The sequence below is a fragment of the Vombatus ursinus genome, unplaced genomic scaffold (genome assembly GCF_900497805.2).
Source record: "Vombatus ursinus unplaced genomic scaffold, bare-nosed wombat genome assembly UNPS02014932.1, whole genome shotgun sequence".
NCBI classification, from domain to species: Eukaryota; Metazoa; Chordata; class Mammalia; order Diprotodontia; family Vombatidae; genus Vombatus; species Vombatus ursinus.
Window position 1 is genome coordinate 14941436 of NW_020954710.1, and position 15669 is coordinate 14957104.

Here is a 15669-nt window from a genome sequence, read left to right on the forward strand (position 1 = left end):
AAAATGTGTTTTTGGTAATTTTTGATAGCAATAATAATAATAGCTAGCATTTATATAGTGTTTTGAGGTTTGCAAAGCACTTAAAATTTTTTGTCTTCGTTCATTCTCACAACAACCCTTCAAGGAAGGTGCTATTATTATCCCCATTTTACAGATGAGGAAACTGGGGCAGAAGACATAGATAAAGTGACTTGTCCAAGGTGATACAACTGGTAAATGTCTGAGGCTGGATTTGAACTCAGGTCTTCCTGAGTCCAGACCCAGTACTCTAACCATTGTGCCACCTAATCTAACATTGCAAACCTGAGCTCCTCATCTCTGTAAGCAAATTTGTTGGACTTAGTCATTTGTTTAGTACTTGTTTGCTGGCAAATTATTGTTTGAGTTTGTGCATATGTTGTCCCCCTCAAGTTCTTTTGATTCTGTTCTTGGATCTTAACTCACATCCTGGTGTCATTGGTTGTCTTCAAGAATGAAGGACAAAACAACAACAACATGGAGCTTAATCATTACATAGGGTCCTTCTGGCAGTGACTGTTGGGGAAATCTTCAACCCAGAGACTCTAAGAGCCTCCCAGAGAGTAATTCCTCCACCTTGGTCCATTTGACTGGAGGTCAATAAATCAGGAAGCAAGGCTAGAAGATAAAAAGTTTAATTAGCAACAGCTAAATGTCACTGCTGCTATTTGTCCTTCCTTCTTGAAGAGGACCATGACATCAGGAAGGTAATGCCGTGACATGCAAGTGGATTGGATTTAAGTGACGAAGGGCTGAACTCAATTGTCAGGTAACAAACGCTGGACATAGGGTCATACACAGAAATGAGGGGATTTACACAGCCTTAGGGGTGATATTGGAGAGGAACTTGGGGCTGACATTATATGCAGTAAAAAGAGCCCATCCAGTAAGCTGCTTGGCCACTTTCCTTATTTGGGAGGTTGAGTAATAGGGACAGGATGTTGGATGATTTTGGAGAGAATGTGTTAACCTTGGTGTTAGAACTGTTAACCATGGGATTCTGGAGTTTTTAAAGATCATATTTGTTCTAGTGGCGATGTTTTCTTTGTGGTTAATCTCATCAGAATATCCTACAGGGCAGGAGATCTCTAAGATAGTGGAGGCCTCCTTCTAGATAGAAGTCAGTAAATCTTATCCTGACTTTGCCAGCTACAACCCTGTAGCTCTGTTCTTTTGATTTTTTTTTTTAAGGCAGTTGGGGTTAAGTGACTTGCCCAGGGTCACACAGCTAGTAAGTGTCAAGTGTTTGGTCTGAGGCCGGATTTGAACTCAGGTCCTCCTGACTTCAGGGCCAGTGCTCTATCCACTGCGCCACCTAGCTGCCCCTTGTTCTTTTGGTTTCTAAGGGAGATATGTTCCCAAAACTCAGTCTACTTCCTCTACACGACTAACATAAGTTACTTTCAATAACTCCAATGATATATTTCTATAATCTGCTTTTACTATCCCTCTGAGCAGCGGTATCTGTTTATTCAGGAAATATTTCTGTATACTTTAACCTATTTGTCATGCATTCTGAGAACATCTCTGTTTTCTTCCTTCTTTTTCATTCTGGCATGTTAATCTTTCTATAGCTGCCTTAGGGTGGCCAGTCTGTGTTTTGTTCATATTACATGAGTTGCTGTTTGGATATTTTTTTTAAATTGACCATTCACCCATCTCACCATCCCAAAGGCTTATGTAAGATTAGTTGCAAAGGTGTTAATTGCTCTGAATGTTTTCTTATTATTAATGTAATAGCTTTTCTGTCAAGGCTGGCTAATTGTCTACAAGGAGGTATAAGTCACTAAAGACTTGGAGTTCTAGATCTTCCAAGTGGAGAGGAGAAGACTCATAGTGGGATCAGAGCTTTGGATACAGCAGGAGTTTAAAACAGCTCTCTTGAGAGTAAAGGGAAAGACCATGGGGTCACATGAACAACACAAGAGGACTAGACATTTTCTCTAACTCTCAAGATGACTAAAACCCCTCCAGAACTGAAATTATGTGTCAAATATAAAGCAACTCAGCTGTCTCCATGGTAGGACATCAAGAACCCAAAAGGAGGTTTAAAAAAAACTTCCATGAACTAATGCCTAACTTGTATTACCAGGACCCTTTCCCTGGTGCCCCCTTCCCATGCTTCCTGACAACAAGGCTGCACTAACTGACCTGAGCCATAGGCTTGCAATGAAATGCAACTCCACACCCCATAGTCCCTCCTTCTTTCCAATACTATGGAGATTCAAGCTCCAAACCGCAAAAATCATCTCATGCTGCAATAGCACCAATGTGGCAATGCTACATACAGTCAGGTCAGAGAACTGAAGAATAGAGGAAATGGAACAGAACACCATGTGTGTGGGCTGGGGGGAGGAGGAGGAAAAAGGACTATATGGTCCCCCACTAAGCCTAAAGGAAAGACCTCAGCATCCATTAAGGCAAGTTCTGTCCCCTCAAAAATTACTTGAGGCGGACACCTAGGCTAGTAAACCATGAATTGCTCAGCATGGGAGGAGGCTGAGAACCTTTGAGATCCAGCCCCAAGGGAAACCACCATCAGAGGGGAGGGAGTCAGAAAGTGAGCAATAGGGGAAAAATAAATCTGAAATTATCAAAGAACTCAGTATAAACAGATAAATCAACAGGGAAGAAAGACATCAACAGCAGAAGGAAATATGTTGCAAATATGTTCAGGCATCTATGAATATATATTGTAAAAACAAAGGAAAATGATTCAACACTTAATGAAAAAATGAATCCTGTACCATATGAAAAGAACATAAAACCACTACAATATGTCATTCCTGGATGGTTTACAGGGGAAATGAGAATTATGAGAACTGATTTTTATGGCCTACACAGCAAAAATAATTGGCAGAATAGAAAAACTTGAATCTGCCATGTCAAATCTCACCAAAGAAACTGAAGAGAGGACAGCTGTTTGGGAATGCAAATCTACAGAAATGAAGGACAATCTAGAAGAGGAGACAAAAAAAGCAGTGACACTAAAACAAAACATGCTCTCTATCCATGGAAAATAGATTGATCTCAAAGACAGGAAGTGTAGAGACAGAGAAAGGGGAGTTGTTGAAAGAGTTCAGAGGTGGCAGCAACATCAAATGGAAGAGCTTCCCAGGAGAAAGAAAAGTTTCTTTGCATTTAAACCCTTTTCCTTTCTCTGGTTTATTGATGCATCTCAGTTTCTTAAGAAAATTAAGAAAAGTCAGCAGAGGGTGACTGAATTCCAGCTTCTTAGAGAAAACCATGGAATAATGCTAAATCTACCCCACCCTCTGTTTCTCCACTTTGTGTTCTTGCCCAAAACAACAGATTTAATTGACAAGGTAAAAAAAAAACAAAAAAACTAAGGGTTGCTTTGACATTTAAGTTTGTATCCTAGTTATTTACTTTTTCTAAATATTGGTTTGAAAAAGATAATTTTTAGTGTATGTTTTACCATAGGAAGTGGGGAGAGAGGAAAGGAAAAGAGATGGATATTTGATTAAGCAAAATTCAAGTGGCTAGGAGACCTCCATTCAGCTTGGCAATCAGCGGCTTGTGTGAGGGCTCAAAGCATCTTATAAATTATATTTGCAATATGCATTTTAAAGGTGGATTTTTAAAAAAGTTTTTCAGAAGAAGGAAACCAAATAGAACTAAGACCTTCTCTTACAATTAAAACCCTTTATCTCCAAGTAGCCTGGTCACTTTGTGCCCAGGGGTTTTTTTCCCCTTCCACCTATTTCTCCACTTATCTCTAGAATAAGGTGAAATTAAAGAGACCTCAAGAAGGTCATGGTCTGAGCTAGTCACACTGACTTTTGATGGGCAATATTAGTATTGTTGTTGTTGTTGTTAATGGTTTGTTACACTACTTCTTTTGTGCAAATCATTGTGACTTACATACTTTAACTTATTTATGCCCACTAGGAATCTCTCTGTTCCCCTGGGGTAAAGTGAAATTTTCAATCTTCAGAGATCATGGTATCCCATAATTCACATCTATAACTTTAATTTATGTTCCATAAAAAAAAAAATTGGGATTTAGAAAGTCATTCAAAGTCATTTGGAAAGTTTGTTTCAGTTTTTGGTTCATGGGTTCTTTCTCTTTCCATCTCTCTCTCTCTCTCTCTCTCTCTCTCTCTCTCTCTTCCTCTTCCTCTCTTCCCCCCTCCTTCTTCTTCCTCCTCCTCCCTCCCTCATTTTTCCCCTATTTTCTTCTCTTCCTACCTTCTCATCTATCTCTCCTGACCTTTCCATTTCTTAGGGCAATGGTCTCCAAAATAATATTAAAAATATAAACAATGCAAGAGCCTATTAGTTTGGGGAAAAAAATTGACAGCAGAGAAAGTGGACATTTACTAGCCAAATTCAACAAAAACCTTTGCATAACTGGTAGATGGAATTGAAAAATGAGCATCGTGATTTGGTAAGCACAGTCAATGAAGTATTTTCACCCACTTGTATCTACATATCTTGATGTATCTTTTCCAGTTATGACAGCCTTTAAATCAAATATCAAAATAAACTTTGATATAGAACCAGACTTTTAAACTGCTGTATCATAAAATTTCAAATCAAATTTCAAAAAAAATGAAGCATATTCAATCACATTACTCTCAGCAAAAATATAATTAATATTTTAGTGAGAACAAAAATATTTTGTACTCTTAAAATATTATTTTCAAAGTATTATTTCACTTTTATTTCATCCCTTAAAAATTCTCCTTTTGGTATGTCTTATAATGTACATAATTACTTGTACAGTATTACATACATATAATTTATAAGAAGAGACTAGATCTGTGATGCAGCCAGTACAGTGAACTCCTGGATGAGGAAAGTCCTACCAATGTGGGGCTATAATTTCTATGTAACCTAAAGTCTTAGAGAGTTACCCAGGGCACTAAGAGTTTATGGCTTGACAATGGTCATGTAACCAGTATATGTCAGAGGTGGGATGTAAATTCAGATCTTCACGGCTCCAAAGCCAACTCTCTGTCTACACGATGCTCTCATACACAATTAATTAATAAGTAAATACTAATATATTAGGAGTGCATGTTAAAAATTTTTATTGATAAAATCACTCAATAAAAAAAGTTTAGAGACTATTTTCCTAGGAGAAGGCATATGGAGACCCTAAAGTCTAAGCAGAATTGCTGTGCCCCTGCCCAAAATAGGGCTGTCTTGATGGAGAGCCTGGAATCATCCTGTAAATATGTATTTCTTTCTGGTGCTGTGACAGGCACACCCCTGGTGGTTGGGAGACTAGATTCCAGATCCATGATCCATCCAATCATGAAAGCCCAAGAGCTACTTTCCACATAAGGTGGAGAGCCAGTTCAGGTAGATGGGAATGTCTTGGGGAGCATCAGTGAGATTCCATGAAAGAGTACAAGAGTGTTGATCAAGAAATCTGTTTCTCTGACTGTGAGACCTTGGGTAAATCACTTGCTGCCTGTTTGTCTCAAATCTTCCTATATGTAAAACAAGTAAGGTGATGCATTCCCTTCTTCACAAAGATAATGTCAGAATAAGGGAGATATTCAGGAACATCATCTAAAAGTCCAACAAAAAAATGTACAATGTTGAGAAAAGTGTTGCAAGAATTTTAAGGGTCCTTACTAGCCACTGCATGAATAACCTAGCTATGTGACCCAGAGTTTGGGTAAGACCAAGTAAGTTATTTAGGTAGGCTTAGAAAGCAGTTTTGGGGGAGATCAGGTAGGACAAACAGACAGGAAAAAGTGGTTGGTTGTTTCTTTTTTTGTTTTGTTTTGGTGAGGTAATTGGGGTTAAGTGACTTGCCCAGGGTCACATAGCTAGCAAGTGTTATGTGCCTGAGGCCAGATTTTGTTATAAAGATGACCCCAGACTCAGTTCCAAAGGTTAGTGTCTCAAATACTTTTTATTAAAGAGGTTGAAGTGCGTCCTTTCGATTCTCTTGAGAATTGGGCACACCTCCTTTGAAGGGGAGAGTGTGCCAAGTACAGAAGCAAGAGCAAGCTTTATAGTTAGTAATTGCCTACAGGATTGGTCCTAATCCTTCTGGGTTACAATCTTCCTTATACGCCTTGTTTATATATTTTATATACGTGTGATCCCCACTTCTTAACATGCACTTTGTGCCTAGAATTGTGTTGTCACTCCCTCCCTGGACGGAGAAGTTAGCCTGTCTGTGATGATTTCTTATCTACTTATGTGGAAACTTAATTCTTATTTCTCACAATTTGAACTCAGATCCTCCTGACTCCATGCCCGGTGCTCTATCTACCGCACCACCTAGCTGCCCCTTGGTTGGTTGCTGAGGACCAAAATGACATCACTGTGCTACAGTCAAGTTACAGTCTGTCGGATTGGCTGATCAGACCAATATGTACACGGAAAGGCAGATCTTCAGTAAAACAAAAAGGATATGTAAACTATTACAAATGCCTTTAGCATATCCATTTACATCAGACCAAAGAAAACAGTATCTTCTTTATCAGTCAGTTAGTTAATTAACATTTGTTAAGCTCCTACTTTCTGACTTTAGATGGAATAAAAACAAGCAAGTGAGTTCCAGGAACGATTCAAAGTCTTGGGAGTTTTCCTGTGTAACATAAAGTGACTGGGGAAGGGAAGGAGACATTCAGAACGTGTGCATCATAACAGCAAATACAGCGCAGAATGGAGCTGGTTACGTTCTCCCAAAAGCCCACCTTCAACAATAGGAACACATTTTGTGCAATGGAATGTTAAACTCGTAAGTCCTGGCCCTGCCACTCACTTGCTGTGTGACTGTTGGAAAGCCCTTTCCCCTCTTTGGGTCTCAGTTTCCCCATGTGTAAAATGGCACAGTAATACCCATCTCGAGGGGCTGTTGGAAGGAAAGCGTTCTGTAAAAACTCAAAGGGCCACAGAGATGAGATACTATTATTGTTATTAGTATTATTTTGTAGTTGGGTGGCAACATCCACAAATCCTGGGGTGCCAGCTGGGAAACCCTTCTGGAAACACAACCCTATTAAACTCTTTATTTTCCCCTGGAGCTCTCCATGGTAAAGTTACCGCCCTTTGGGGGGCGGGGCTGAGTGTAGTGGTCCGACTCTCCAGCCTCTCTTGGAGGTCTCTATGGTCAAAGCAACTCTAGTATTCATGGTTAACGGTATGACTCTCTAGCCTTCTCCTTCGTTCTCTATGGCAAACGCCCAAGCTTTATTTGTAGTTCACAGTATGACTCTCTAGCCTTGCTTGGAGTTCTCTATGGTCACGGCTCTATGGTCATGGTTCAGGGTATGTTAACTCTCTAGCCTATCTTGGAGTTCTCTATAGGGAGCGCTTCTTCCTTATTTACAATGTGACTCTCTAGCCGCGCACTGATGCCAAAGCTTCCCCTTTCCCAGGAGCAGAGGTGACTCTCTAGCGGGCCTTTCTTGGAGCTCTCCATGGTGATGGCTCCATTTTTTTTTTAATGGTGCCCTAGCTTCCGGTGGGTGATGGTGTTGCCTCCAAGCGCTCTCTATGGTGGAGCGTTCTTAGGGGAAGGAAGAACTACTTCCTATCCTCCCGTAAGTGTCTCTCTAGCTTTTCTATTCTATGACTTGAAGGAGACTTTCCAGCTTCTTGAAGCTGTGTCTGTGTTAGAACCTCGTGTTGCACCACCGGTGACGGTAGGGCTGCCTTGGCACCAACAACGGGATAGTGGAGCTCTAGCCTTCTCCTCCTCACCCCCCCCCCCCCCCCCACCCCCAGCAACGTGGAGTCTCTCTAGCCATCTATAGCTTTCTCTATGGTGAGGCAACTCTATTTTGCAACTCTATTGTTCCTTTGTGGGCCGATGGTCCACCCTCCGGAGGCCCCCCGCCTCCCCGTGGTGGCGCTCTAGCTTTTCTTTATGGATCACGAAACACCTCTCTGGCCTCCCACGTTTCTCGCTAACTTTTCCCACGGAAGTGACGCAGGCGGGGGGAGGGCCGGCGCGGCGCCCCGGAAGCGCTAGTGGCAGGCGGCCTGCGGTTGAGGCGGACGGGCATCATGGCGGCGGCGGTGGTGGCCGAAGCGCCGGAGCCGTGGCCGGAGGTGGACCTGGTGGAGCGCGAGCAGCGTCGGGAGCTGCTGTTGACGGGCCCGGCGCTGGAGGAGCGCGTGCGGGCGGCGGGAGGGCGGCTGCCGCCGCGCGTGTTCTCGCTGCCGCTGCTGCACTCCCTGGAGGTGTGCGGCTGCGCGAGCCTGCGCGAGCCGGGCCCGGGGCTGGCGCGCGGCCTCCCGCGCCTGCGCAGCCTCGTGCTACGGGGCAACGCGCTCGGGCCCGCGCTCAGCCCGGAGCTGGGCCCGCTGCCCGCGCTGCGCGTGCTCGACCTGTCCGGGAACGCGCTGGAGGAGCTGCCGCCGGGCCGCGGCCTGGGCCCCGCCGAGCCCCCGGCGCTGCCGCAGCTGCAGAGCCTCAACCTGAGCGCCAACCGCCTGCGCGCGCTCCCGACCGAGCTGGCGCGCTGCGCGCCGCGGCTGCAGACCCTCAACGTGGCGCGCAACCGCCTGCGCGCGCTCCCGGCCGAGCTCTTCGCGCTGCAGCTGCTGAGCGAGCTGGCCGCGGCCGACAACGAGCTGCAGGAGCTCAGCCCGGCCGTGGCGGGGCTGCCCGCGCTCAAGGTGCCCGCCGACCCGCCTGCCGGGGGCAGCGAGGCATTGGGGGGGGGAGCTGCTGGGGAGACTGAGGCAGTGACGGACAGGGAGGTGCCTCCAGGGCTGCCGGAGCGGAGAGCTGCAAGGGACCTTGGGTGGCTAGGTGGAGGGCCCTGCCCAGGGAGTCCACTTGGACTTCACGGGTCCTGGGGCTCTGAGGCTCTGGGGCCCAGCCCGATCCTTCCTCCTGCCCAGTCTGCGCCCGTGTCACTGACCTTGGAGACTTGGGACGGTGAAGAGGCGTCCGGCCCCTTCCTCTCAAAGGGAGAGGAGCAGACGAGCGGCGGGGCTTCCTGGAAGCCACCCCCTGCTTTATAACTTCCATCCTACCTCCTTTTAGAAAGTAGATCCTTGAGGGGTCATCAGATCTAGAGCTGGAAGGACCCGTCAAAGGCTCCCAGGGTGTGCGGGGAGCTTGCCGGGAGTCCCTCCCCAGGGCTTTATTCGGCTTTATCTGAGGAGGGGCAGAATGGCATCAGATGAAAGGACGTGGAGTTGTAGGAAAGGAGGAGAGGCAGCAGAATCCCCGGGCCTGCTGCTCAGGAGTCCTTGGTTGCCAGACCTTTTGTTTGGTTCTTAATACCGTAAAAAGCACTGTCTAGAGGCTGAGGCCCTTTGTTATCGGCCTCCAAGGCCTCATTTCTTTTTCTGCAACACCAGGGAGTTGCACTAGATTCTTAACCATTTTTGCGCCAGCATCTGGTGAGGTCTATGGAACCCTTATCAAACTAATGTTTTTAAATATGTAAATAAAGTATACAGGGTGACAGAAGAAATTAATCGTTAATGAAATAATATTAAATTAATTGAAATAGTTATCAAAATATGAAAAAAAATTACAGATTCCAGTTTCCTGGACTTAGATGACCTTTAATGTCCCTGCCATCTCTAAATCTGAAATCCTGTGATCCTTTTTGCAGAGAATGCTTTGTTGTGAGGAAAAAAAAACAACCCGAAAACCATTGATCTAAGTCAACCCCTTCAGGGTAGTGACTGTTTTTGGCTTTTTGTTCCTAACACCAAGCACAGTGCCACACACAGTAGGCACATTAGTCTGACTTAGAGCCTCAGTGACATCTGGGGCGCTGAGGTTCAAAGTTTGCTGCTGGTCCTAAAGCTCGTGTGTATTAGGAGCTGAACTTAACCCAGTTCTTCCTGAGTGGCTGGCCCTCTGTTCACTCTTCTCCCTTCCCAGTCAACCAGTAAAACTGTTTCCTTCTACTCTTGAATAATTTGTGCCAGGTAGCCTATGCCTTACCATCCCCAACCCTGAATCTCTCCCGCCATCTGCCTTCTCTGCTCCTCCTCACAGCGCAGTAGACTTAATAGACTTGGAAGTCTCTAGCATTGTTGACTGGGTCCACTTCAAATGTGTCTCCTAATTTCAATTGGGCTCTTGCTTCATCGAGGCAATCCTTTGATTCTTTCTTGATCAGTTTTCTGTCTCTCTTTCCATATACTGCTCCAGATCTTTAGTACTATTCAAACCTCTCATCCTATCCTATCTTCCTTTCTGGAGACCTCTTATATTTTACCAGTAAAATCAAGACCATTTGCCATGAGCTCCCTCTTCTTTCCCCATGTCCTTATCAAGCAATCTCTTGACAGTGGTGCAGTGAATAAAGGTGGACCAGAAGTCAGGAAGACCTAAGTTCAAATTTGGCCTCAGATACTAGCTTTGTGACCCTGGGCAAGTCACTTAACTTCTATCTGCCTGTTTCCTTATCTGTACAATGGAGACAGTAATAGAATCTTCCTCACAGGATTTATATGAGGATAAAATGAGACGATTGTGAAGTTCTTTGCAAAACTTAAATTTTCTCTTACTCCCCCCCCCCATTAGTTGGGTCTGACACATGACCCCATTTGGGGTGGTCTTGGCAAAGATACTGGAGTGGTTTGCTGTTTCCTTCTCCAGCTCACTTTACAGATGAGGAAAGATAAGGCAGACTAGTGACATGGCCGGGATCACACAGCTACTAAATGTCTTGAGGCCATATTTGAACTCAGGTCTTTATGACTCCAGGCCTCAAGTCTTCTCTATCATTAAAAACCCTTCAGTAGGTCCTGTCATATCTCCCTTTCTCAGGCATACTCATTGACATCACTTTTTCTCACTCTCTTCTGTACTCTGCATTGTGGCTTCCAGCTTCGTCCTTCACCTGAAACTGCCCTCTGCAGAGTCACCAGTGACCAGCCTTGACTGCCCGATGGAATGGAGTGGCCTTTTCTTAGTCTTCACTTTCTTGACCTCGGCAGCATCTGGCAGACACATTCTTCGCTCGGGACTTTTGTGTTCATGCTCTCTCCAGGTTTTCTGCCTGGCTCACCTCTTTGCTCAGTCTCCTTCACTAGGTCATTCTCTGCAGCATGCCCCCTAACTGGGGGTGTTTTCTGAGTGTCTTATTTTTCTCCCACTTAGTATCTTCCTCATCTCCTATGAGATCAGTGATCTCCATTCAAGACTTGCAGGTCTGTTAATCCAGCCCCGTTTCCTCTTCTGAATTCCATGCTTGTATCACCAACCTCAAACTCAGTATGTCCAGAACAGCTCATTACCTCTTTTCAAGACCTACCCCTCCACTGAAATTGTGAGTAAAGTGTACCACCATCCTTCTAGTCAACCGTGTTCATAGGCTTGGTGGCATCCTCAGCTCTCATCCCCTTCACCGCACATGTCCAAGTAGTTGTCAGATCCTGTTTCACATCTCCCCAGGCCCTCATTCCTTCTCCCCAGTCCACAGATCTGCCAGAGGGCATTTCCTAAAGCAGAGGTCTGACCACATCTCCCTTCTACTCGATAACCTTCAGTGGCTCCCTAGTAACTTGAGGATCAAATAAACACTGTGTTGAGCATTTCAACCTCTCTGCAGCCTGGCCGCATCCTACCTTTCCAGCCTTATTACACATTGCTCCCGTGCGAGTACTAGTCTACCATCTAGCCAGGCTGGTCGGCTTGCTTCTCACATAGGAGCCTTCCATCTCCGTCACCATGCCTTTGCACGGGTTGAGCTCTCCCTCTTCGCTTCTGCCTCTTAAAGGAATCTCTGCCCAACCCCTAATGTTTTTCCTTACCAAGATTACCTTCCTTCTGGTGATGTATCTGTTAAATACCTATATGTGCGTGCTTGTCATTGCCCTGTTAGAAAGTAAGCTTCTCGAGGGCAGGGACTTTTTGTCTTTGTATCCTTAGAGTTTGGCACAGAACTTTGCACAGAGGTGCAAATGTTGATTGATTACTCCATGATGCCTCTCACCTTGTATAATGGGCAAACTGAGGCCCGTGGGTAGGGAACCACTAGCTGGAGAAGGCTGATGGCTCAGTGGGTAGAGGCTGGGCCTGGAGTCAGCAAGACTTGAGTTCAAATCTAGCCTCAGACATTTAACTAGAAGTGTATCCTTGGGCTGGGAAAGTCACTTAACCTCTGCTTCATTTTCTTCATCTGTAAAAATGGGGACAATAATAGCAGAATTGTTTGTCATTTATAAGGCACTTATTAACACAGAGCCTGGTGCATACTAAGGGCTTAATAAAAGCTTGTTTCCTTTCTTCCTGTATTAGTCACTACCTTACATGGAGTTCAAAGACCTGGCCCTCCCCCTGCAAGGTCACTGTGAGGCTTAGACAAGTCAGGCCTCTCTCTGCCTCTCCTGAGGGGCTGGGATGCCATGATTTCCGGATTCCTCTCACTGTTAGTGCTTTTCCATCCACATTAGTACCCTTTATTCTAACCCTTTGTTTCTTTCCCTAAGCTGGCTCTCCATAGTTATTTTCTCCAAACCCAGTGATCATGTTAGTGTGCTTTTTTTAAATCACCTTTTCATGGTTGTCACCCTCAGCAAGTCTGCTGACAGATGAAAAAGCAGAATTTTATTTAAAAATTCAAAAGAGTTTAGTTGTTGAGTTGTTTCAGTTGTATCTGACTATCCTTTGACTCCATTTGGGGTTTTCTTGGCAGAGATACTGGAGCAGTTTGCCATTTCCTTCTCCAGCTCGTTTTACAGATGAGGAGACTGAGGCAAACAGGGTGAAATGACTTGCCCAAAGTCACACAGCTGGGAAGCATCTGAGACCAGGTTTGAACTCAGGTCCTCCTGACTCCTGGCCTGGCACTCTTTCTATTGCAACACCAGCTGCCCAAAGGCATGTAAATAGCTAGTGTGGTCCAGTCAGTGTGTGCGTGTTTTAATCTAAGTTCTGCCATTTGCTTCTCAATGATTTGGTTGGGTAGGTCATTTTCACCTCTCTGTGCCTCAGTTTCTTAATCTGTAAAATGAGGGGAGGGTTGGACTATGAAAACAGAGGTCTCTTGCAGCTCCAGATCTGTGCTAATCAATGTTGAATTGACCTATCCCTACATAATCTATCTGGTGACTTAGCCTCAGCGTAAGTGAACTCTGTAGATGAAGGATGGAGCAACTGTATACAAACAAGATATAGACAGGATAAACAGAGGACAGTCAGCAGGGGGAAGGCTGAAGTTATAGAGGATTGGAGAGGGCTTCCTGTAGAAGGTGGGATTTAAATTGGGACTTACAGGAAGTGGAGGTGAGGAGGGAGAGTGTTCCAGGCGGAGGGGACAGAGAGAATGCCCAAAGTGGAGAGATAGAGTAGTGCCTAGTTAAAGGGACAGCCAGGAGGCCGGTGTTTCTGGTCAGGGAGTAAGGTGTGAGAAGTTTGGAAAGATGATGTTAGCAGGGAGGATCAGGTTATGAAGGGCTTTAAATGCCAAATTTCACTCCTGGAGGTGATAGGAAGCCAGTGGAGTTGATTGAGTAGAAAGTGACATGGTCAGACCTTTGCTTTTAGGTGGCTGATTGGAGGCTGGACTGGAGTGGGAGAGACTTAAGACAGACAGGACTCTTGGGGAGCACCCCCCCAGCAGCTATTGCTGTAGCCGTGAGATGATGAGGGCCTGTGCCAGGGTGGGGCCAGAGTCAGAGGAGAGAAGTGGGATTCAGTGACCTCTGGGTTCCCTTCCAACTCTAGGCTGTGATACCACAAGCTTAGGTCTTCTCTGATCTCCCATTAATCTCACTTGTTTTACTTCCTCAGACTTTGGATCTCGCTAATAACCAGTTAAGTGAAATTCCCGGGGAACTTGCTGACTGTCCAAAGCTCAAGGAGATCAATTTCAAAGGGAACAAATTGAAAGATAAACGCCTGGAGAAGATGGTGAACGGCTGCCAACCTAAGTCCATTCTGGAGTATCTTCGAGTTGGGGGACGGGGCAAAGGAAGGGGAAAGACTGATGGCTCCGAAAAAGAAGAAAGCAGGAAAAAAAAGAGGGAGCGAAAGCAGAAAAAGGAGAGCGGAGAGGGCGAGGAGGAGGAGGTAGAGGAAGTGAACAAGCTTCTCATCAGGATTCTGCATGTCTCTGAAAACCCCACTTCTATGACTGTCAAAGTAAACCCAGTGGTGAAGGACGTCCGTCCCTACATTGTGTGCGCTGTCGTCAAAGGCATGAACTTGAAGCCAGGAAATGCTCTGAAGCGATTCCTCTCGATGCAGGTTGTACCCTGGGAGTTAGGCCCCCCTTACTCCAAACTAGGTTAGAGCAGGGAGCTAAAAGCGGTGAAAACTCATATAGAAAAATGAGATCATGGGAACCAGTGGGTCTCAAATCCCCACTGGAGTCCAGTTGTAGGAAAGTGTTAATGGTCCCTCAAAAACTGGGAAGGCCCCTTTTGTTAGTAAAGTTGTCTTGGCTTTCCCCCACATGCAAAACCTATTCCTTTTCTTAAACTGATGAATTTAATGAATTTAAACATCCCCTGAAGTTTGGGGCATTTTTGTGGATTTTCAAACTTTCTGCTCCAAGCTAGTTTTAGTTGTAAATCCTCAGGGTGTGAGAGATTGTTAAATTGTTATTTTATTGTTAAATTGGCAGGATGTCAACCGGTCTGATTTCTCTTGTTCCTTTTGACCTGTCCTCCCCCAAAACTTAAAGCTACATCTTTGAGCATATGAAATATGTGGCTTTTGAAGGAATCTACCAGTCTTTCAACTAAAATCTTAACATGTTTTTACCAGACCTTTCCTCTAGGTGGCCAGAATCAGTTTTTGACACACTAGGTTGTGAATCTGTACATTTACCATGAATTTTTTCCCTTGGTTGGATTGGCAATGATGATAAAACAGGTTGTCGGAAACTTTGCTTTTGAGAGTATAAATATTTAGGGAAAGAACTGTTCTCTAACTCTTCCTCTAGGCCTATTTGCTTTAATTCAACTCATTGAGAATCCAGATACTGTCTTCTACTTTCGATAATAGTGATGTGGGTGAATGTGAACAAAGAAGACCTTTTTCTGTTAATTTTAATTAACTGATTTCAATAATGCCATGAAGTTTTTTTCTCGATAAGACAAGCCATTCATTGGTTGTAGAGAAGGGCTGTCCTAATGGAGGATGTCGGAAACTTAGGTTACCAGTGTCTGTTCACTGAGTTGTTGGCGTGGACCCCTTGGGTTTAGCGATCATTTTGCCCTTCGTTTTACTTTTAGAGTGACCTTAATGTCTTGATAATCCCTTTGAATTTATGTTTTAGACCAAACTCCATGAAGACATCTGTGAGAAAAGAACAGCAGCGACGATAGCAACTCATGACCTTAAGCTGATCAAAGGCCCTCTGGTCTATGGAGCACAATCTCCCCAAGAGCTAAAGGTGCGCGATTGCACGGTTGCTTCTCCTATGGGCATGCGATGTTTCCAGCCAAATGTTAGGGCGGGCTGTATTTGGAGGACAGAATAAGCCTGAGTGTCAAGAGCCTATGATTTTGTTGGTACGAAAATTCCCTCCTCTGATGCAGATCGCAACTAGTCTGTCACTTAAAGTTTAGAGTTGTCTGAGGCTTGATTCCAGACTGTACTCTATCCCTTCTACATTTCTAGTCCTTCACATATTCCCAGAAAAACCTAAATATTTTCATTTGTGAATCCTGCCACCGGGTGGGGGTGTGTGTGTGTGTGTGTGTGTGTGTGTGTGTGTGTGTGTGTGTGTG

General features: G+C 44.8%; 1 protein-coding gene across 1 annotated transcript in view; it reads left to right on the forward strand.

Moving 5' to 3' along the window:
* The first annotated feature begins 8019 nt into the window (after positions 1-8019).
* The window catches only part of LRRC47 (leucine rich repeat containing 47), a 12497-nt gene continuing 4847 nt past the window's right edge, over positions 8020-15669 (forward strand). The window contains exons 1-3 of the mRNA XM_027844028.1: positions 8020-8634; positions 13724-14179; positions 15216-15332. Of these exons, the coding sequence (XP_027699829.1) occupies positions 8020-8634; positions 13724-14179; positions 15216-15332 (1188 nt within the window). The remainder of the gene's footprint in view (positions 8635-13723; positions 14180-15215; positions 15333-15669) is intronic.